General features: G+C 44.3%; 1 protein-coding gene across 2 annotated transcripts in view; it reads left to right on the top strand.

The window, feature by feature from the left end:
• Positions 1 to 24,298, top strand: part of klhdc8b (kelch domain containing 8B) — a 91,491-nt gene that overhangs the window by 25,324 nt on the left and 41,869 nt on the right. For both annotated transcript variants that reach the window (XM_080181756.1, XM_080181755.1), the window contains exons 3-4: positions 15,226 to 15,390; positions 21,923 to 22,147. In XM_080181756.1, coding sequence (XP_080037882.1) covers positions 15,226 to 15,390; positions 21,923 to 22,147 — 390 coding nt within the window. The remainder of the gene's footprint in view (positions 1 to 15,225; positions 15,391 to 21,922; positions 22,148 to 24,298) is intronic.

Below are 24,298 nucleotides of genomic sequence, written 5' to 3'. Positions count from 1 at the left end.
CCTCTGCGTGAAAAATTTGCCCATCTGCACTCTTTTGTATCTCTCCCTTTTCACCTTAAATCTATGCCCTCTACCTTTGGGAAAAAATGTTGACCATCTAACTGATCTGTGCCCCTCATTATTTTATAGACCTCTATAAGATCACTCCTAAGTCTCCTGCGCTCCAGGAAAAAAAGTCCCAGTCTATCCAACCTCTCCTTATAACTCAAACCATTAAGTCCCGGTAGCATCCTAATAAATCTTGTCTGCACTAGTCTAGTTTAATAATATCCTTTATATAATTACTTTACAACCTAAGGGGTATGACTGCCTCTTGAATAAAAGTGTCCAGGTAATTTTCCCTTTGCCTGATGCCCTGCTGTTTCTGCACCTCATTCTCCAGGTCAGTAACTCTGAGCAGATGTCCCTCACAATGCATGCACTCAGTGCAGATGTGAACAGGATCTCAATACTTTCCACAAACGTCCACATGCTGATGGTGCAGCACACCACCTGAGCTCCAAATCTTATGGAGCTTTGTTTAATTAATTTAATGAATTAGTCTGCATATTTAATAAATTTAGCCTTGAACCGTTAACACCAAATTACTTGACCTAATTAAAGTCATAGATTAAATTAAATATTTACCTGTAATATGAGCGACCACAGATATTGGAAGTAAGCAGCAGCACTTTCTTCCCCCTCTGTTTCGAATCCTCAACTTTTACACTCCACTTTTGCACTCTGTACTGCAATCAGAGAGTGCTATTGCCAAGGGGAGGCACTAGGCTATTAATTCAGAAACTCAGCTAACACTCTGCTGCGTTCAGATCCCTCCACGGCAGGAGATAGAATTTGAATTCAATTAAAAAATATCTGGAATTAAGAATCTACTGGTGACCATGAATCAATTGTTCACTAATGTCCTTGATGCAAGGAAATCTGCTGTCCTTCCCTGGTCTGGCCTAAATGTGACTCCAGAGCCACAGCAATGTGATTAACTCTCAACTGTCCTCGGGAACTAGGGATAGGTAATAAATGCTGGTCAGCCGGTGACACCCATGTTCCACGAATGAATAAAAAAAAACCCATTGTGCATCAAAAGATGTTTCTGTGTGTCGAAATGTTTATTTATTTTTTGTTACCTGGAAGACACAAATGCAAATTTACAGAAGTTTAGACCAGGTTAGAATGTACTGGCTCCCAAGAGGCTGTTTCATTCGCTCCAATAAATCAATCCTAGGAAATTCCCAGTGACTTTTTTCTGGGATGAAATGCAAATCTTCAAAATATGCACACACACACATTATATATATATATAGCATAAGGATATAAATGAAGGTATTTGTGCCGATTGAGACATGGAACTGGTAAAATCCTCACTTTATAAATAATGACACTCAGTTTGGAGCATTGCGTGATAATGCAATTATTTTAATATGTGGTTGAAGAAAATATTACTTCAGTCATGTTGTCACCATTGGCATGTGTCTTTGTGGATGTTTAAATCAACATTCTTGCTGTAGTAATTATTTTTACTTAGGGTTATCCGCAGGTGGTTATATATAGCCTTTCAGAAAATGGTTTCCCCTCCTGAAGGTATTAAATATTTTACAGGTAACAGTGAAATGACTTGATTAAGCAGCCAGGCAGCATTTTTGCGAATTCTCGTTAAGGCAACTAGTCCTTTTGTATTTCATTATCCTGTTAGAGCATTCAGAGCTTTAATAAAGCCATCTGCCACTCAATCGATTTGCCCACTGTGCTCTTTGTCAGACGCAGAGTGGAGCATTAGATGATATCAATGGTGCTACAGTGACAATGTGTCAGGGGAGGGAGTCAGAGGGCCCTGGTAGAAACAGCTGCAAGATATGTCCATAAAGTAATTTAGCTGAGGAACCCTGTAAAGTATGAAGCAACAGAGAGCTGCTGAGGCAAAATTACAGAAAACTAAAATAGAATAAAACAATCAAAACACTCAAAAACAAAGAGCAGAATTCTCCCATCTTGACTGTGGCAAGCAATTGGAAGGCAATGCATTGATCAGCTCGGCAACTGGAGTACTCTTAAGTCAATGGTTTCAAATCATATTTGCTGCATATCAGCATTGGCACATTGGAATACATCGTCCTGCTCTGACCAAGACCACAAGAAACTACAAAAGGTCATGAATGTAGCCCAGTCCATCATGCAAATCAGCCTCCCATCCATTGACTCCATCTAAACTTCCTATTGTCTAGGAAAAGCAGCCAGCATAATCAAGTGGCCCACACACTCTGGACATCCTCTCTTCCACCTTCTTCCATTGGGAATAAGATTCAAAAACCTGAGAGCATGTAGCAAACAACTCAAGAACAGCTTCTTCCCTGCTGCCATCAGACTTTTGAATGGATTTACCATATATTAAGTTGAGCTTCTCTTCACCCTAAGCTATGACTGCAACGCTACATTCTGCACCGTTTTATTTCCTTCGCCCCAATGTACTCCATGAACAGTATGCTTTGTCTGTATAGCGTGCAAGAAGCAATGCTTTTCACTGTAACCCGATACATGTGAAAATAATAAGTCAGATTTGAGAATGCTGGCATTTGGGGAGGAGGTACAGTTGCAGCATTTATGTTATTCCATCAAGGGAGGCCAGTCCTGTCCCCTCCAGAATTGGCATTCCAAATGGGCCAGAAGTTATTCAGTTATTAATCGTCAACAATTTACTGATAATTAGAATGCCAGATCAGAGACGGGAGCACTGAGCCAGATTAGATAACACTAATCATTCAAACCTTTACATACCAATCAGGGATTCAGATATTATGTTGCTGGGATGGTATCTTGGTCACCTCAATGTAGGTGTTAGCACCTCAAAGACAAGGCAGCACCAGTGACAATGCAAGTAGGGCAGAAACCACGAAAGATTGTAACAGACCCTATGCATACAGATTGTGAGCTTCATTATCCTGAACTGTTCCTCAGTAACGTCTTCAATGTTGTATTCCGTAGAGCAACATTGAAGACATCAATGAGGGACAGTATCAGGATACAGTGAAAAAAGAAATGGATCCAGAACTAAAAGCTGTCTTTTTAAAAAGTTAAAGTTTATTTATTAGTCACAAGTAGGGTTACATCAAAACTGCGGTGAAGTTACTGTGAAAATCTCCTAGTCGCCATACTCTGGTAACTGTTCGGGTACAATGAGGGAGAATTTAGCATGGCCAATTCACCTAACCAGCAAGTCTTTGGACTATGGGAGGAAACTGGAACGCCCAAAGGAAACCCATGCAGACATGCGGAGAATGTGCAAACTCCACATGGACAGTGACCCAAGCTGGGAATTGAGCTTGGGTCCCTGGCGCTGTGAGACAGCAGTGCAACCAATGTGCTAGAGAGTCCTAATGCAAAGGAGGAGGCAAAAGAGAGAGAGGCAGTACAGAACACAGCAGCACCAGGATGCCCCTCCTGATATCCGGGGTCAAGAGAAATCTGCGCTGGATGTCAATTTGGATATGGTTGCTAGCCACATGGATCTCCTTGGCTATGGCTTTCCAGGCTAGAAAGATGAGAAGTTATCTGCCAGTCAGAAATTTAACAGGATTGGGTACAAATGAGTTTTACATCCAGCTTGATCTCAGTCTCCATTGAATTCAACAGTAGATAATGGTGGAGTGTAAAACCAACGCTCCACCTGATCATGTGTGTTTCCATTGGGAGAATTAGGTTAACTTCTCTGCCTTTCTTTCAGAATCAATACTGGCCAATCAATAGTCATCCTCTCCGTGCGTGCGGCAATTTCAGCCGAGCAGATAATGTGAAAATTTAAACGTGCGTCAACATTGCTTCAGTTCCTGAAGCGTTAATGGTTCTTGCTCAATTAATAATTATCTTGTGTGGGAAGGACTTCACAAATACAGCTGCAGGGTTAAGGGACAGCTTATTTGTTTATTTAAATGCAACGATTGTGTCATCAGGTTGTCAAGGTGTCTCCAGGGAAACAGGAAATGTGGAGAGGACAGTGAAAATGCGATAATTAAAACCGAGGTTCTGGTCCTCCTTTGAGAGGTTCTGTGCCCTTTGTATGGGAGGGAAAGGAGATTGTGTTGAATCACAGGACAACAATTGTGCAATCCAGACTGAATCTGCATTTACAAATTTCCACTCAGTTCAGAAGTCAAGAGGGAATGTTAAAACTGCCTCTTCAGTAAAACGTTATAGACATTGATAGAATGGTGGTGGCTGAAAAATAATGAACCATGAATTAACAATGATCTGAAAATAAGAGTTTCACAGAAGTAACTCATCAATTCAATGTTTCTGTTGCGAAAGATAACTGAAAATCTATCCTGTGAAATATGTGATCTTTCCTGAATATGTTGTAATTTGTGACATTGTAAAGACTAGCAATTCCATTGGGCGCGGCACGGTTAGCACTGCTGCCTCACAGTGCCAGGGACCCGGGTTCAATTCCAGTCTCGGGTGACTGTCTGTGTGGAGTTTGTACATTCTCCCTATGTCTTCGTGGGTTTCCTCTGGGTGCTCCGGTTTCCTCCCACTGTCCAAAGCTGTGCAAGCGTGAAGTTGTCCACTTTGGTAGGAATAATGGTAGGAAGGACTATTACTTACATGGCGAAAAACTGCAGCAGGCTACAGTGCAGAGGGACCTCGGGGTCCTTGTGCATGAGTCGCAAAAACCCAGCCTGCAGGTGCAGCAGGTGGTCAGGAAGGCGAATGGGATGCTGGCCTTCATAGCGAGGGGGATTGAATATAAAAGTAGGGATGTCTTGCTACAACTGTACAGGGCACAGGTGAGGCCGCAGTTGGAGTACTGTGTGCAGTTTTGGTCGCCGTACTTACGCAAGGATATTTTGGCCTTGGAGGGAGTGCAGAGGAGGTTTACTAGGCTGATACCGGAGTTGAGGGGGTTGAACTATGAGGAGAGGCTGAATAAACTAGGCTTGTACTCGTTAGAGTTTAGAAGAATGAGGGGAGATCTCATTGAGACGTACAAGATGATGAATGGGATGGATAGGATAGAGGTGGAGAGGCTCTTCCCGCTCAGAAAGGACAGTAGGACTAGAGGGCACAGCCTCAAGATAAAGGGGGGGCGGCTTAGAACAGAGCTGAGGAGGAACTTCTTCACTCAAAGGGTGGTGAATCTCTGGAATTCTCTGCCCGTTGAAGTGGTGGAGGCTGCCTCGCTAAATATATTTAAGACGTGGGTTGATAAGTTTTTGATAGGCAAGGGGATTAAGGGTTATGGGGAGAAGGCGGGAAAGTGGAACTGAGCCACGACAGATCAGCCATGATCTTATTGAATGGCGGGGCAGGCTCGAAGGGCTAGATGGCCTACTCCTGCTCCTATTTCTTATGTTCTTATGTTCATATGTAGGTTAGGTGGATTGGCCGTGCCACGTTGCCCCTTCATGTCCCGAGATGTTTAGGTTAGGGGGATTAGCAGGGTAAATACTTGGGGTTATGGGGAACAGGTCTGGGTAGGACTGCACCTTAGTGTCAGGGGAATTACATGGGGTTATGGGGATAGGGGCCAGGGTGGTGGTGTTGTCGGTGCAGAATTGATGGGCCGAACGGTCTCCTTCTGCACTGTAGGGATTCTGTTAAGTTTGCCCTGCACTCATGATGGTTGGAATACGGTTGGCTGGATTTGCAAGCCCCCCACCCGGCCTGTTTTCAGTGGTGGTGGTGGGGGTGTTGTATGTAAAAATATGATGGGTGGCAAGCCCACTACCTTTGCACCTACCCCTGAGCTGCCTCCCTCATATCACCTTAGGTGCGAAATTAGTGGCCCACCCACCATTTTTAAATAAATAATTGAGGGTTGATGGAGCTAGTTAGCAAGCCAATTAACTTGGATAATATGCTGCCTATGCCACCATATGGGCGGGCGGACAGAATTGGGTAGGATTTTTGAAACACAAGTGTTTAAATGCAGGACTCCAGAATCCATCATCTCTTCTTCCCGGGCCTGCTCGCAGTACTGGCAGTGACCACCTTCTGGTGCTGCCAAGGCTGATTGGCCAGCAGCCATTGAGGATGGGATCTTCTTCCATTGAGGAGGAGAAGTCTCACTGTTGCCATGAGCTGCCCGCAGCACGCTGAGGCTTACGGCTGCAGAGTGGACCTCTTGCAGGTGTGTTGGTGGCCAATGACCTTCCTTCAGGGACCCCCCCCCAATCCCCCATAAAATCCAGCCTCATGGCAAACCACTTCATCCCCACCCTTCCTCTCCACCACCACCCATCTCCTCCACCAAGCAGCTTTGCAGTCATCTCAAAGAGGAAAATATAGAGTAAAATCCAGGTCCAAAGTGCATCCTAGAGTGTACACTTTCTGACAGCATCGCTCCATGAAATTCAGTGGCCATATTAAATTGTCCCTTAGTGTCAGGGGGATTTGGAGGGTAAGTACGTGGGGTTATAGGGATAGGGCCTGAGTGGGATTGTTGTTGGCACAGGCTCAATGGACCAAATGGCCTCCTTCTGTACTGTAAATTCAATGATTCTAAGAAAAAATGCCTATCATCATTGAATTCCACACCCGGGGTGGGGGAGGCACCATGGGCCAGAAACATATTTGAAGCAGCCACATAAATACTGTGGTTACAAAAACAGTTTGGGGATTTTTGTGAATGATTCTCCCCCCAAACTCTCCAAACCCTTTCCACAACCTGCAAGGCACAGGTCAGGAGGCTAATGGAATACTCTCCACTTGATTGGATGAGTGCAGCTCCAACAACACTTGTCAGCATGCAGGACAAAGTAGCTTGCTGATTTAACATTCTGTTCATGATCTTAACCATCCATGGACCACACCATCTGCACACTGTGGCAAAAGTATGGACCATTTTGCAAGATGTACCACACAACTGACAAAGGCATCTTTCATAACAACTCCCAAAACTCGTGTGACCTCTGATACCCAGAGGAACAAGGGCAGCTGGCACATGGCAATGCCATCAGGTGCAAGTTGCCCTCTGAGGACTGTCTTGACTTATAACTAGATTCCAATTTCTTCATTTCCACTGGGGCAAAATCCTGGAACTTCCTCTCTAACTGGGTGTAGTTACACCACCTGGGCTGTGGGGGGAGTGCAATTTTCCCATCCCACACACCACGGGAACCATAGCTTGCGGAGTGGTGGGGTGGGGGGTGGGGGTGCAGATTGTGCAAAGATCTATTGACCTCGGGCGAGATTTTCCAGTTCTGGGGAGAGTGCAGGTGTTCAAGAAGGCAGCTCACCACGATCTTATCAAAGACAATAAGGGATGGCCAATACATTTTGACTCTATTAGTACTGTCCATATTCGTGAACTAATAAAAAAACTATACCCTTTGGTTTAGTGGGGGGCTGTAGTCATTAAGAAGAGCATAACTTTCTTACTTGGGTGACAAATGCGGTTTAAAGATCTCGCAATGAGGTGAGTTGGCATCACTTTAGCATTTTGTTACTTTAGTTCTTTGTTCATGAAGGACTGCTGCTATTCTTTAATTTACCAGCGTGCACTAGTTTTCACGAGATCTTTTTAAAATGTATAGCTGTCTTATTATATTCTCCTTAACATAGTAACAGGAATACAGTAGATCAGGTGGCCCATTGGTTCTTCATTTTCCTGAACTTTTCCCCAAAAATCTACCCATTCCAACCTTAAATATATCCAATGGTGGAGGATGCACAATCCTCCGAGGTCGGGTATTCCAGAAACTTTCAACCACAGAGAAACTTCTCCTCATTTGAGTCTGAAATGATTGGCCCTTTATCCTGAGACTGTGCCTCCCATATTTTAACCTTCCCAAACAATGGACAGGATTTTCCAGCCCTTCCCACCAGCGGGATCTTTTGTTCCCGCCAAAAGCGAACACTGTGATGGGTTCACCGGTGGTGGGACAGGCAACCCATGACATCGGTGGGACCTTTTGATCCCGCTGGCGGCCAATGGAGAGCCACCACTGCCTCCAGAAAACACGCTACGGTGGGGCTGGAAAATCCCACCCTATCAAGCCCTTTACAATGTGCCAGGTTTCAGTGGTGGCATGGTGGCACAATGATTAACATTGCTGCCTCACAGCGCCAGGGACACATGTTTGATTCCTGGCTTGGGTCACTGTTTCTGGGGAGTTTGCATATTTTCTTCACTCAGAGAGTGGTTGGAGAGTGGAATGCACTGCCTGCTGTGATAGCGGAATCGGACACTTTAGGAACTTTCAAGTGGTTATTGGATAGGCACATGGCGCACACCAGAATGATAGGGAGTGGGATAGCTCGACCTTGGGTTCGGACATAGCTCGGCACAACACCAAGGTCTGAAGGACCTGTACTGTTCTATGTTCTATGTTCTCCCCGTGGGTTTCCTCCGGGTGCTCCTGTTTCCTCCTACAGTCCAAAAGATGTGCAGGTTAGGTGAATTGACCGTGCTAAATTCTCCCTCAATGGACCTGAACAAGCATTGGAATGTGGCAACTAGAAGATTTTCACAGTAACTTCATTGCAGTGTGAATGTAAACCTACTTTTGACTAATAAATAAACTTTAACTTACTTTCTTGTTCGCCTAAACTCCAGAGAATCCCAATTAATCCTAATTAACCCCATCGTCCCATGGACCAATTTAGTGAACCTTCACTTTACCACTTCCAATGCACGTATAACCTTTCTTAAACATGGGACCAAAACTGCACACAGTACTTCAGATGTTACTGTGCAATTATAGCAAGATTTAAGAGTTTCACATCTTTAAAAAAAATTCTGCTTTTCTATTCTTCGATTCTGTGAGAATTTTGTTGTCTTTACATTTCCTTCTCTCATTATTTAGCTTCTGAGAGCAAGTTGATGAAACAATTAACATCCCCAACCTTTCATTCCTTAGGTTAATTGTAATGTCATCTCTGTCCTTTACTGCTCCAATCACTCTATTTTTCATGAGAGAACCAATGTCTAGTTTTCTTTCCTGCCATGTAGCCCACTTAAGGTAAGAAATTGGGGTCAGTAGTGTCCATTTTTGGGAGTGAAGAGTGCCTTTGGAAATCCCCAATCACACTGCATGCAAATATCATCTTGTCAAATACTTCAGTGCTCATGCAATGAATGTCTCCCAGGAGTACATGTAGAGCTAGGTCATGATATCCATCAGTGTGTAACTTTGATTTGATACCAGTCATGCCACTTTGCAGTTCAATGCTAAAGTCAATCCCATCTCACTACATTGCATAAGTAACTGTATGTTAAGCAGCATGAAGGACCATCATTCACTCCCCCTCCCCCTCCAAAACCAGTTACTTAAAAGTAGCAACAACTATTTGCAGGTTTGTTACTGGTTGATTTCCTCAGGTTGTTGCTAAGATACTACATGTTTATGGTGCTTTCCATCCTTGTTTCAATCTTCAGAATTCTGAACAAACTGTTGTAGTTCGGTGCTTCTAAACAAAAACAGAAAAACGCTGGAAAATCTCAGCAGGTCTGTGGAGAGAGTGGAGCCAAGTAGAGCAGAGAGAGCATCTCCACAGATGCTGTCAGACCTGCTGAGATTTTCCAGGATTTTTCTGTTGTTGTTTCAGATTCCAGCATCTACAGCATTTTGTGTTTAGGTAAAGAATTTTTGTTGACTTCAGTACTTCTGGATCAGATACGAGGAAGCAGTCACTTTCAATAGATTCGGCCTGTTGCTGGTCAGAAGTGGCTTTTCTGATAATGGTCAGCACAATCTCTTCTCTGGAGTTAGAGCATGAAGGCCTTTCTCACCCCCCTGTTTAGCTCTTGCTACTCCAGCTATGAACCACCTTCTCCTACAGGGAGAAGTGTGTCAGTGGGTACAACACCCACTGCAATATTTTGGGGTGATGTGGCTGTCATAATTGAATAGTTTGCAGTGCGTGCAAGCCGTCAGTTGTGAGTGTAAAGCTTGCAAAGGTGCCGAATGTCCTTTAGAGAAGGAAATCTGCAGTTCTTACTCAGCCTGGCCTCCATGTGACTCCAGAGCCACAACAATATGGTTGACTCTCAACTGTCCTCTGAACAAGGGCAATTAGGGATAGGCAATAAATGCTGTCCCATGAATGAATTTTAAAGAAGTGTGTGAGAATGAGGTTAAGTGTATGAATGTCAAGTATGAGTCCTGATTGATGGAGATTGTTAGATGATAGAAAGTGATAGGAATATGGTAGAACATTTAACTTCTGCAACACTGCTCAAATTCTTGGGCCTGCTCTCCTGTTACTGATGCCCCGTAGCTCCCTGTTTTGTCATGGCGTGTGCCACAAACAATAAATCTTGCTAGCAAGTAAAGATTTTAGGGCTCCCTGAAGTGTTTTCGGCAATTAGTGCAATTAGTGCTGGTTGTATGCAGAAATCATGTTAATGAGTGGACTGCACTAAGCTGCCTTGCTGCTGGTGTTTTGTTGTGTAGTGCTAATCACACAACACAATTCACTCCTTAATTTCACTTGCACTTTCCAAAGTTTTTCAGGAAACAATTCTTCATCATCACCAAAAATATAATCCTTTCACATTTTGGCACCTTTAAGATTGGGTTACAGATTGTTTTTTTTTATTTGATCTTGATTTAATTTATTATTGTCACATATATTAGCATACAGTGAAAAATATTGTTTCTTGCGTGCTATGCAGACAAAACATACCATTGGTAGAGAAGGAAACAAGAGGGTGCAGAATGTAGTATTACAGTTATAGCTAGGGTGTCAAGAAAGATTGACTTAATGCAGGATGGGTCCATTCAAAGTCTGACAGCAGCAGGGAAGAAGCTGTTCTTGAATAGGTTGGTACGTGACCTCAGACTTTTGTATCTTTTTCCTGATGGAAGAAGGTGAAAGAGAGAATGTCCGGGGTGCGTGGGATCCTTATTTATGCTTTTTCAAGTCAGCGGGTAGTGGATGGGAGGCTGGCTGATGGATTGGGCTACGTTCATGACTTTTTGTAATTTTTTGCAGCCTTGGGCAGAGCAGGAGCCGTACCAAGCTGTGATACAACCAGAAAGAATGCTTTCTATGGTGCATCTGTAAAAGTTGATGAGAGTCATGCAAAATTTCCTTAGTCTTCTGAGAAGTAGAGGTGTTGGTAGTGTTGGGAAGTGGAGAGGGCGGGACCAGGACAGGTTGTTGGTGATCTGGACACCTAAAAACTTGCAGCTCTCGACCCTTTCTACTTTGTCTCCTTTGATGTAGACAGGGGCATGTTCTTGTCTAGCTTCCTGAAGCTGATGATGATCTCCTTCATTTTGTTGACATTGAGGGAGAGATTATTGTTGCCGCACGAGTTCACCAGATTCTCTCATTCCTGTACTCTGTCTCATCATTGTTTGAGTTCTGACCCACTACGGTGGTATTGTCAGCAAAATTGAAAATCAAGTTGGAGGGAAATTTGGCCACACAGTCATAGGTGTATAAGGAGTATAGCAGGGGGCTGAGAACACAGCCTGTGGGGCACTGATATTGAGGAGGTGTTGTTGCCTATCCTTACTGATCGTAGTCTTTGGGTCAGGAAGTTCAGGATCCAGTCACAGAGGGAGGAGCGGAGGCACAGGCCACGGAGTTTGGAGGTGAGTTTCATAGGAATAATGGCATTGAAGGCTGAGCTGTAGTCAATAAATAGGAGTCTGACATTGGTGGCTTTGTTATCTAGATGTTCCAGGGTTGAGTGCAGGACCAGGGAGATGGTGTCTGCTGTGGACCTGTTGTAGCGATAGGGGCAAACTGTAGTGGATTCAGGTAGTCTGGGAGGCTGGAATTGATTCGTGCCGTGACTAACCTTTCAAAGCACTTCATAATGATGGATGTCAGAGCCACCAGACCTTAGTCATTAAGGCACGCTGCTTGGCTTTTCTTTGGTACTGGGATGATTGTCGAATTCTTGAAGCAGATAGGGACCTCAGATTGTTGTAAAGAGAGGTTATAGCTGTTTGCGAATACCCCCACCAACTAATCTCTAGTTTGCCCAAGTATCCAAACGTTGGTGGGTTTCCTTATTCAAGCCCCTTGTGTACTGCATTGGAAGCTGATATTTATAATCTGCTGTCCCGTTGGCACTTGGCGAAAAAAAAGATCCAAAATAACTATAATTCCCTGGGGAAGTAATGAAGATAGGAACACATTAAAGAATCAGTTCAGTAACAGAGCCAAATAAACTGAAGTTCTGACTGAATCAAAGTGATGCAGTTGCCACTTGCATCGTGTGTGCATAATTTTGTCTTTGGGTGCATTGTGAAACAGGCAGTATTTAATCAGTCACCTTCTGTATAACTCTTATCATTTTTATTTTCCTGACTTCAAAGTTATCCCCAGTGTGTCAAACACAAGCACTCATTTAATGAAACATGCTGTAGGATATAAGGGGAGATTTCTTCCATGACCTCAATGCGGCAATATTTTTTAAATGGATTGATGATTTGTGACAGCTCGCAGCAAAGGACTCTTTCACCAGAATGGCAAATGGTAAGTAAGAGATGCTGAGACAGGAAATTCTCACTGCTCAGTGTCGGATACACATACTTCTGGTGTATCCTGGACAGTATTTTGTCTGGGGTCATTAGCGTAGGTGCTAGGAGCATGCAGAGCAGACAGCTTGTGCGATTCCTCAGTAACTTAAGGAAAATTAGTTATGACTCTCACCAGCTTTTACAGATGCACCATAAAAAGCATTCTTTCTGGTTGTATCACAGCTTGTTATCGTTCCTGCTCTGCCCAAGACAGTAAGAAACTACAAAGGTCGTGAATGTAGCGCAATCCATCATGCAAACCAGCCTCTCATCCATTGATTCTATTTACACTTCCTGCTGCCTTGGCAAAGCAGCCAGCATAAGTACGGGCCCCACACACCCTGGACACAGTCTCTTCCACCTTCTTCCGTCGGGAAAAAGATACATTAGTCTGTGGTCACGTACCAGCTGACTCAAGAAAGCTTCTTCCCTGCAGCTGTCACATTTTTAAATAGACTTACCTTGCATTAAGTTGATCTTTCTCTACACCCTAGCCATGACTGTAACATTACACTTTGCACTCTCTCATTTCCTTCTCTATGAACGATATGCTTTGTTAGTATAGTGCGCAAGAAACAATATTTTTCTAATTCACGTGACAATAATAAATCAAATCAAATCAAAGCAAAAGCTCTGTGTGCCATTTCTGATGTCAACACTCCAGTTAATGCCCTCTCTTAGTCTCACAGAGCTGAACATAGTATGTTGTTGTGCTATTTAAAGGGCTCATCATCTACTTTTGTGTTAGTTGCTGATTGATTTTCACATGTTTCTGGACGAATAGAAGGATTTGATTGTTTGTACTGTTAATTAAATGAGGTGAAGTCTGCAGGGAATGGTGTGGCACAGACTGAAGGCCTGTATTCTGACTTTAAGGATTCTGCTCTGATCACTTGCTCCCAACAATGGGTGCTGTAGTTTTCATTTTCCTCCGTCTGCAGCATAACAGGGAGAATGACAAAGACAACAAGCTCCTCGGAGAGCGAGGACGAGGAAAGGGAGGATCATCAAGGAGAAATGCTCCCACTTCAGCCTAAGCTAGGAAGAGTGTGTGTGACATCTCTGTGTGACTGTGCTCACTGAAATCCTCCACCCATTACAATCATTTCTACAACCTCACGGCAGGACAGTGATAACATTGCCAGTAGCTGCAGAGGTGACCACAAGCATGAACTTCCCTGCATGGGCCCCTTTCACACTGGAGCTTGCAACAATCTCTAAAATGTCCTTGTTTACTATCCACTGTTGTACAAGAATAGGTCATTGATGTTCTCTATGCAAAGAAAGGGGAATACTGTCCATTCTTTCTTCCCAGAGAGAAGGAGGCAGAATGTGAACACACAACATTTCCAAGATAGCAGGCCTCCCCATGGTGTGTATAAATTCAGAAATGTACCACATTTGCAATGGGTTCCGCTCTGTCTATGTCTAGCTGGTGTGCAACCAAACTTTGTTCTAGCTTCAGGTTAATGCCTGACATCCTGGCAGCAGTAATGCGGAGATGCCAGTGTTGGACTGGGGTAAACACAGTAAGAAGTCTCATAACACTAGGTTAAAGTCCAACAGGTTTATTTGGTAGCACAAGCCACTAGCTTTTGGAGCACTGCTCCTTAGTCAGGTGAGTGGGAGTTCTGTTCACAAACAGGGCATATAAAGACACAAACTCAATTTACAAAATAATGGTTGGAATGTGAGTCTTTACAGGTAATCAAGTCTTAAAACAACGTGAGTGAAGAGAGGGTTAAGCACAGGTTAAAGAGATGTGTATTGTCTCCAGCCAGGATAGTTAGTGAGATTTTGCAAGCCCATTCAACTTGTGGGGTTACAGATAGTGTGACATGAACCCAAGATCCCGGTTGAGGCCGTCCCATGCAGACACGGGGAGAATGTGCAAACTTCGCATAGACAGTCACCCGAGGCTGGAATTGAACTTGGGTCCCTGGCGTTATGAGGCAGCAATGCTAACCAGCGTGCCACCGTGCCGTCCCAGTGGATGCTAATATAGATCTTGGCATTGGTCAAGTCAAGCAAACATGAAATGAGATGAACTTGTTGAATCAGGTTTGATGCCATGCCTGTGATACCCAGTACGAATGCACAGAAGGCCAGGCAACAGTGATTAGCACTGCTGCCTCACAGTGCCAGGGTCCCAGGTTCGATTCTGGCCTTGGATCACTGTCTGTGTGCACATTCTCCCCATGTCTGCATGGGTTTCCTCCGGGTGCTCCAGTTTCCTCCCACAGTCAAAAGATGTGCAGATTAGGTTGATTGGCCATGCTAAATTGACTGGCACACACTCAATTGGCCGAAAGGCCTCCTTCTGTACTGTAGGGCTTCTATGGTACTATGTAAACGCCGTAAGTATATTGCCTGATTTGAGAAGAATCGACATGTTTCGCCATAAAAACAGCACTAATCCAGTATAGTACAAACATTCATTATGTGCAATCTGCAAGAGACAAGCAAGAGTCAATATAAATAAGGAATAATTCCTGAATAAAGCCTTAAGTTATAGCAATTCAATATATTGAAACTACATTTGATCAATATTATTTTTGCAGACAGTCTTGTGAAAAGTCAACACAAATGCATTTGATCAGGTAGGATTTAACCACAAAAGTGCCAATCCAAATCTTGAACACTTATTAGAGTGTGTGAGTCATTGTAATCATATTGTATCCAATTATAACGCTATTGCTTTCAGCTATCCTTGCATCGTTCTGCTGCTAACATGATTATGTGGATTATGTTTCAGATGGCAGGGTGTACGCCTTGGGAGGAATGGGCTCAGATGCTGCTCCGCAGGCACTGGTACGTGTGTATGAACCAGCCAGGGATCACTGGCAACCTCTCCCACCGATGCCAACACCACAGTACGCAGCCTCTTCCTTCATCAAGGGCAATAAGATCTATGTCCTAGGTAAATGACCACTTTGGGAAGGTGGCATCTTTTTTCTGCGTGTGGTTACCTTCTTCTGTATCAAGACTGATCATTTTTATATAGCTGTATTTTCAGAAACTGATGCTTATCTGAAAAACGTGCTGGAAGAAGGCATTGAAGTTTCTTACTGTGTGAACAGGAAGTAATTGTGGTCCTCGTGGTTGAGAGAATAAGAAATAAGAGCAGGAGCTTTTCGTTCTGTTCCTCGAGCCTTCACTTTTATTGAATAAGATCATGGGTAATTTTTTCATCTTAACTCCACCTTTGTCCCCATTTGCTTAATTCTCTTAGTCCATCAATCTATCAATCACAGTATACTCTAGAGCAGGCTTGTCCAACCGACTGGCCTTAAAGCCCCTTCCTGCGGCCCATGGAGGGTCTGTTCAAAATACTGATAAGAGGGGTCAGTGAGTTGGAAAATTTCTGCGTGAGACATCTCCGTTGAATGTCTGCTCCTCTGCTGTGTTTGCTCAATAGTGAGCCTAGCAGCAACAAATATGACAGAAAAACAGGCTGCGATTGGAGGAGCAACGAATGTTAGCTGTCCTGGTTGGAGACAATACACATCTCTTTAACCTGTGCTTAACCCTCTCTCCACTCACGTTGTCTACACCTGTAAAGACTTGGTTACCTGTTAAGACTCACATTCCAACCATTATCTTGTAATTGAGTTTGTGCCTATATTTGCCCTGTTTGTGAAACAAATCCTGCACTCACCTGATGAAGGGACAGTGCTCTGAAAGCCTGTGCTACTAAATAAACCTGTTGGGCTTTAACCTGGTGTTGTGAGACTACCTACTGTGCCTAATCCAGGCCAACGCCGGCAACTCCACCCCATGGAATCCCTATAGTGCAGAAGAAAGCCATTCGGCTCATTTAGTCTGCACTGACCACAATCCCACCCAGGTCCTATTCCCACAACCCCATATATTTGCTCTGTTAATCCCTCTGACACCAGGGTCAATTTAGCATGGCCAATCAACCTAACCCGCACATCTTTGGAGTGCACAAGGAAACCAGAGCACCTGGAGGAAACCCATGCAGACATGGGGAGAATGTGCAAACTCCACACAGACAGTGACCCAAGCCAGGAATTGAACCCGGGTTCCTGGCGCTATGAGGGAACAGTGCTAAGCACTGTGCCACCGTGCCATGACTGATAGGTGAAGATAGATAAACTCTGAAGTACACTCATTACGGTTCCCTGGGCTTCAGTCACTTTCCACTACTGGTGGCGCTCTGGCTTGGCTCTCACTGCTCTGGCCCAGCTCCAGCCACATTTCCCCCCACTCCTGGTGTTCTGGCTCAGCTGGATTCACATTCCTTCGGTTCTCCTCACATTTCCTCCTTTTTCCTGTGTTGCCCCTGGTTCTCAGCACTCCACTCAGCAAGCATCACATTCATTCAGTGCTGGACCTCAGGCTTCGTTCCAGGTCTCCTTTCTGCTGGTTCCCCCACCCCCACTACTCCCAACCCATATTTGTGAGGGTGATGGTAAGTGGGTGAGTGAATGTGGGGATGGGTGTAAGTGTGTGGGACAGTAGTTGTGAGTGAGGCTGTGTGAGTGAGGGTGGGTGACAGAGTGATGGAATGTGGGTGAGTGAATGAGCGTGAGTGCAGCAGTGTGAGTGCATCTATGTGTGTGTCTGTGCATGGGGTTGTGGGAAAGAGTGTGAGCCTGGCTCAATCCCAGTCACATGGTTCTCATTCACCCTCATCCCCACACACCAAAAGGCACTCTCACCCACTGGGTGTGTGTGAGTGAACCAGCACCCTGAGACAGGGAATAAGCTGGATACACATACTGGAATTTTACCACCTTGCCTGCCCCGATTCCAGGGCGGGAGTCGTGATAAAATTTCAGCAACAGTCTCTCACCCTTTCATACTTTAATGGCTGTCTTTATTTATTATTCATCTTTTAAATGACAAATTTATTGTTGTGACATTTCTCCTTTGCCTGTAACTTGTTTCTTTTCATACATCAGCTCCTTTTCTGACATTCATGTTTAATGTTGTGTCAAACTTTATCTTTCCAACATGTGCTCACTGCCTCCAACACCACCTCATGCCCCCGATGTATGGGAAAAATTGAAATGTAACCCCCTTCACCCTCCCACCACCACCACCACACAAAAAGATAGAGAATGAGGAAATCTGACCTGCACACTATTCTCCCGCTATCGACGATTGTTACCTGCCTGATTTCTCTTCTGGGAGATGGTTTTGAGATAAAGGTTTGGAATCGTGCTGAATTGAGCAGCCAATACAAGCCTCAAATTTACTGGATCTCTCTCGTTCTCCGCAGAGTCAACACATTCAGATGCCCGCAACTAGTTCAAATTCAGGCACTTTTAGTTCGAATGATGTTTAAGACTATAATCCTTTCAGACTTATGAGTGGCTGTTGGAAATCCAATACTAAACTGAAGGATCAAGAGTGTAAGATGTATTGATTCAAGAGCAAAGGTGTGGCGGGATGGTGGTACAGTGGCTAGCACTGCTACCTCACAGCACCTAAAACCTGGGTTCGATTCCCAGCTTGGGTCACTGTCTGTGTGGAGTCTGCACATTCTTCCCAAGTCTGTGTGGGTTCCCTCTGGGTGCTCCAGTTTCATCCCACAATCCAAAGATGTAAGTGTTAGGTGGATTAGCCACACTAAGTTGCCCCTTAGTGTCAGCGGGCTAGCTCGGGTAAATGCACGGGCAATTATGGAGATAGGGCCTTGGTGGGATTATGGTAGCTGAAGACTGGTTGGGCCAAATGGTCTCCTTCTGCACTGTAGGATTCTGTGTGAATCAAGGTATCTTTAAACACTCCAGAAACATATGGGCATCATGTCCACCTGGCCTTCTCACACTGACTGCACTGCAGTTTGTGGTGAGTGAGAGTAATTGGTACAATTGGTGCCCCACTCTCATGCTGCCAGTGTCTAACAGCTGTGCAGAGAGTTACCCATAACTTACCCCATCAGGAGATCCTATAATGTTCTATCCTTTGCTCCCGTGTGAGGGGACAATGTATACATTTTTAAAGGGGTATCTGTCCTCCTGTGATCAAGGTACTTTCCTATATGGCACTTCTTTGTGATTGGGACCTAGTTTAATCTTTCTGGTGTTTGTTACATTTCATTTCACTGAGTATACCAATCTACCACCAGCTCCTTTAAGGCGTAAGGTAGTGAAAACTCTCAACATAGGGAAGAGCATGCCAAAGGCTTTGGAACAGGAGGCTTTTCCCTATTCAAGGCCAGAATCCTAACTAACTTTGAGACCAGCTATATCTGGGATCTGGCATTTTTTGGAGCCATTCTGCTAGATTCCTATCACAGTAATGTTCTTATTTTGCAATACCATATAATCCAAAACTAAATGAAAAGGAATTTTTTATGAACATATGAATTAGGAGCAGGATAGGCTATTTGGCCCCACTAGCTTGCTCCACCACTCAATATCATCATAGCCGCTCTGATTGTGGCATTAGCTCCATATTCCACCTACTCCCAATAACCTTGGGCTCCCTTGTTATTCAAGAATCTACCTACTTCTGCTTTAAAATTATTCATTGACTCTGCCTCCACTGCTGTCTGGGGAAATGAGTTCCAAAGACTCATGACCCCCCCAAGAGAGAAAAGTTATTCTCTGTCTTAAATGGGAGACCTTTTTAGTTTTTAATGTTCTGGTCTCCCCGACAGGGGAAGCACCTTTCAGCATCCATCCCATCAAGTCACCTCAGGATCCTATGGGCAGGATTTTACAGCCTCGCTCACCCCGAAACTTGTAAAATCCTGCCCAAGATTAACGGACCTTCCTGTTGTCTGCCGCTCGCCAGCTCCGATTCCCAAGGCGGATGGACCAGTAAAACGCCAGCCTGTATATTTCAATAAGGTCACCTCTCAACTTCTAAATTCCAGCAGATGCAGTCCCAACCTACACAACCTTTCCTCAAAGGATAACCCACTCTCCATCCCAGGTATCACTCAAGTGAACTTCTCTGAATTATTTCTAATGTATTTATATCCTTAAATAAGGAGTCCAAAATTGTACACAATACTCTAGATGTGATCTCACCAACAACCTGTGCAACTGTAATAAAAGATCCCTACTTAATGAGATGAGGGCCTAAATGCGATTACTATCACTAGAGAGATAGTGCTTGATAGACTAATGGGACTGAAGGTGGACAAGTCACCAGGACTGGATGGAATGCATCCCAGGGTTCTGAAAGAAATGGCAGAGGTGATAGTGGATGCCTTAGTAATTATTTATCAAAATTTGCTGGACTCTGGAGAAGTACCGGAAGATTGGAAAATGGCTAATGTTACGCCGCTGTTTAAAAAAGGTAGCAGACAAAAGGCAGGGAATTATAGGCCAGTTGGTTTAATGTCTGTAGTTGGAAAAATGCTTGAATCCGTCATCAAAGAAGAAGTAGCGAGGCACCTAGAAAAGAATGGTTTGATTGAGCAGACGCAGCATGGATTCGTTAAGGGGAAGCCGTGTTTGACGAACTTATTGGATATCTATGAGGATGTGACTAGTGCAGTAGATAGAGGGGAACCGGTGGATGTGGTGTTTTTAGATTTCCAAAAGGCGTTTGATAAGGTGCCTCACAAAAGGTTGCTATAGAAGGTTAGGGTGCATGGAGCTGGGGGTAAGGTGTTAGTGTGGGTAGAGGATTGGCTGTCTAATAGGAAGCAAAGAGTTGGTATCAATGGGTGCTATTCTGGTTGGCGGTTGGTGACTAGTGGAGTGCTGCAGAGATTGGTACTGGGGCCTCAACTGTTTACCATTTATATAGATGATCTGGAGGAGGGGGCTGAGTGTAGGGTGACGAAATTTGCTGATGACACAAAGATGAGTGGAAAAGCAAATTGCATGGAGGGTGTGGAAAGTCTGCAGAGAGATCTGGATAGGCTGAGCAAGTGGGCGAGGACCTGGCAGATGGAGTATAATGTTGGTAAGTATAAGGTTATCCACTTTGGCAGAAATAATAGTAGGAGGGATTATTATTTAAAAGGCAAAAAGCTGCAGAATGCTACAGTGCAGAGGGACCCGGGGGTCCTTGTGCACGAGTCACAAAATCCCAGTCTGCAGGTGCAGCAGGTGATCAAGAAAGCGAATGGAATGTTGGCCTTTATAGCGAGGGGGATAGAACGTAAAAGTAAGGAGGTCTTGCTGCAACTGTACAGGGCACTGGTGAGGCCGCAGCTAGAGTACTGTGTGCAGTTTTGGTCGCTGCACTTGCGGAAGGATATATTGGCCTTGGAGGGAGTGCAGAGGAGGTTCACTAGGCTGATACCGGAGATGAAGGGGTTGGCCTGTGAAGAGAGACTGAATAGACTGGGTCTGTACTCGTTGGAGTTTAGAAGGTTGAGGGGGGATCTTACAGAGACGTATAAGATAACGAAGGGGATGGATAGGGTAGAGGTAGAGAGATTCTTCCCGCTTAGAAAGTATAGCAGGACTAGAGGACACAGCCTCAAGATAAGGGGGGGACAGTTTAGATCAGAGTTGAGGAGGAACTTCTTCAGTCAAAGGGTGGTGAATCTCTGGAATTCTCTGCCCATTGAAGTGGTAGACGCTACCTTGCTAAATATATTTAAGCCACGGGTAGATAAGTTTCTGATAAACAAGGGAATTAAGGGTTATGGGGAGAAAGCGGGAAAGTGGAACTGATCCACTTCAGATCAGCCATGATCTTATTGAAAGGCGGGGCAGGCTTGAAGAGCTAGATGGCCTACTCCTGCTCCTATTTCTTATGTTCTTCTGTTAATATTGCATTCCCCTTGCAATAAACAACAACTTTCCATTTGCCTTCTTAATCACTTGCTTTCATACTGTCAGTTTCATACTGACTTTTCCGAATTCATTTCATTGAGGTTTAAAAACTTGAGTCAAAAATTGGATGAATCAGTCAAGGGAATTCAATTTATCAAAAGTGCCGTACAATCAGACATTATTCAGGTATGATAGTATCTGGTTAGAGCTAAATCTGGTCTATGGTATAATATGAGTGCGTCCTGGGATACTATAATGCATGTTCTCCCACAATGGCAGTCACATCCAATGTATACTTATGTCAGTCACGGTGTAGGTATAATTCATGATGCAATGCCAATCTGCACATCCCCTGGAGGGAGTTTTTACTGTGGGTTCAGAAAGAGATGGAGTGCTCCTTCCATTGCACTCCCACTGCCTTCGATGAGTTGTGTTAGGCCACATGGCCCACTGTCCATGCCCAACTCGAGCACCCATCTGAGGGCATTGTGAGCCAGGAAAACAGTCTGAAATTCATTCATCTAGAAAACTGAAATGCAATGTGATGGACAAACACACACACTGGCTCACACCATTGGTTTACAATATTTGCTCAGCAACAAAATATGATGTTTATGTGAGCATTCCCTGTAATGCATTGCATTGTCCAAAGTGTAATTTCATCACAAGCTGACAGTCTAGAAAAAGATGCAAGTGCTGATGAAGTACAGTGATCCAAACATTTTGTTTTGTTAGGAGGAAGACAAGGCAAACTACCCGTGACTGCTTTCGAGGCCTTAGACCTGGAAACAAAGAGTTGGACCAAATATCCGAGCATTCCTAGCCGCCGTGCATTTGCTAATTGTGCAATGACTGAAAAATGCTTTTACAGCCTCGGAGGTCTTCAACAACCAGGGCCTCATAACTTCTACTCCAGGCCACACTTTGTCAATACAGTGGAAGTTTTTGACATAGAACAAGGCAAGTTAAGCAGCTTTGTTTTCACATTTTCTGTACTTCTTTGTACTTGCTCTTTATTCTTTAGTCTACCTGGGCGCTATTGAGCATCGCTGCTGAGAGGGAAGGTCTTCGAGCAAATGGGTTCCAGTCTTTGCCGATTCCTTGCCCAGCTGGGCACCAGAAAGGGCATGCCAAGTCCGCCCCATTCTGGGCCCACCCCAGAATGCTCTTTCTGGTGGACACAGGGACTCGAGCTGCATTTGAAAACTCTGAGATGTGGTTCGATGTGCTGGCGATCTCACACAGAAGTGAGAGAGGATTAAAGAGAATCATAGAATCCCGACAATCCTAAAGGAGGCCATTTGAACACTGAGCCTGCACCAACTCTCTGGCAGAGTTTAAAGTTTATTTATTTATTAGTGTCACAAGTAGGCTTACATTAACACTGCAATGAAGTTACTGTGAAAATCCCCTAGCTTCCACACTCTGTGCCCATTCGGGAGGGAGAATTTAGCATGATCAATGCACCTCACCAGCACGGCATTCGGACTGTGGGAGGGCACTGGAGCACCTGGAGGAAACCCACGCAGATATGGGGAGAATGTACAGACTCTGCACAGACTGTGACCCAAGCCGGGAATCGAACCCAGGTCCCTGACACAGCTAACCACTGTGCCACCATGCTGCCCGGGCCCACCGCCCCACTCTATCCCCATAACCCCACGCATTTCCCATGGCTAATCCATCTAACGTACACGTCTTAGGACATGGAGGGGCAATTTAACATGACCAATCCACTGAATGTGCACATTTTTGGAGTGTGGCCTGTAACCATTGCACAGGGTGCTTAAGGCAAAACAAAATGCTGATGTGTGTAGGAATCAGTGAGACATGAAGACAATGGCCACAGCTTTTGTTGTTATATCTGTGTTGTTAAATATGTTTGATGCTGAGAATTTCACAGTATTGAAATCCATTGCGTTAATGTTTTTAATTAAACTGTTGCTAAGAGGAGGGTGGATAGTGCCATAGGTGATTTCAGTAATCAGCAAGCAGAGTTTAGCTAATCAAGAGACCGATGAAAGATTGTTGGAGCGTATCTTTTGTAATGTTTTCTTAGTAACTCGGGTTGTCATGTTTTGTTTAAGTAAATTTAGTGCAAAAGAGAAAATAATTATTAATTCTTCCCAAAATACCTCTTTCTGAACATCAAAGCTTCTATTAGCCCTGGGTCGATCAAAATCAACTTGAGGTTTCTGCTGTGTGACTGGCTTTTATGTGCATTATTCTTATCATTAAGAATATTGGTTTCGTCGTTTAAAGCCACAGATACGAACTAATGCTGAAATTACATAGCATGCTGAGACAATTCATCTTGATGATTGAATATGCTCACCCTGCTTGAGCTATGTGAATACAGATAGATATGTAGAATAAACAAAATACAGATACCCAGATCATCTTTGAAAAACTTAAGACAAACACACTGAAATACAATATACCTATTCAATCATAGAGCCACGACACTGCAGAAGGAAGTCATCCGGCCCTTCGAGCCTGCACTGACAACAATCATACCCAGGCTCTATCCCCATATATTTACCCTGCTGATCCTCTTGACCCTAAGTGGCAATTTAGCACAGTCAATCATCCTAACCTGCTAATCCTATGGGAGGAAACCAGAGGAAACTCGCACAGGTAGGGGGAGAATGTGCAGACTCCACACAGACTGTGACCCAAGGCGAGGATTGAATCCGGGTCCCTAGTGGTGTGTGGGAGCAGCGTTAACCACTCTGCCAGGTCTAATGTTGCAAAGGAAAATGCATGTGACAAGTGGAACTTACTGCAACTTGTGCCTCAGTCTGTCTAACCTCCTTCCAGCCTGTGTTCATGTACCCCCAACAATGTATATTTATATAGCGATCTCTGAGGTAATTCAACACCCCAAGGTACTGCTCAAGAGCATAATAAAGCAAAATTTAACAGAGACACATAAGTAAATATAAGGACAGATGGCCAGAAACTCAGTGAAAGAGGTGGTTTTGAGGGGAGTCTTAAAGGAGGAAAGGGTAATAGAAAGAGAGAAGGTTCGAAAGAGAATTTAAGAGTTTAGGGCTTTGGCAGCTGAAGACACATGTCAGGATTTTCAGCCCCCCCACCCCCACCCCGGAC

This window comes from Carcharhinus amblyrhynchos, chromosome 3 (genome assembly GCF_965287045.1).
Source record: "Carcharhinus amblyrhynchos chromosome 3, sCarAmb.v2.hapA, whole genome shotgun sequence".
Lineage (NCBI taxonomy): Eukaryota > Metazoa > Chordata > Chondrichthyes > Carcharhiniformes > Carcharhinidae > Carcharhinus > Carcharhinus amblyrhynchos.
This window is presented reverse-complemented; position numbering and strand designations above follow the sequence as displayed.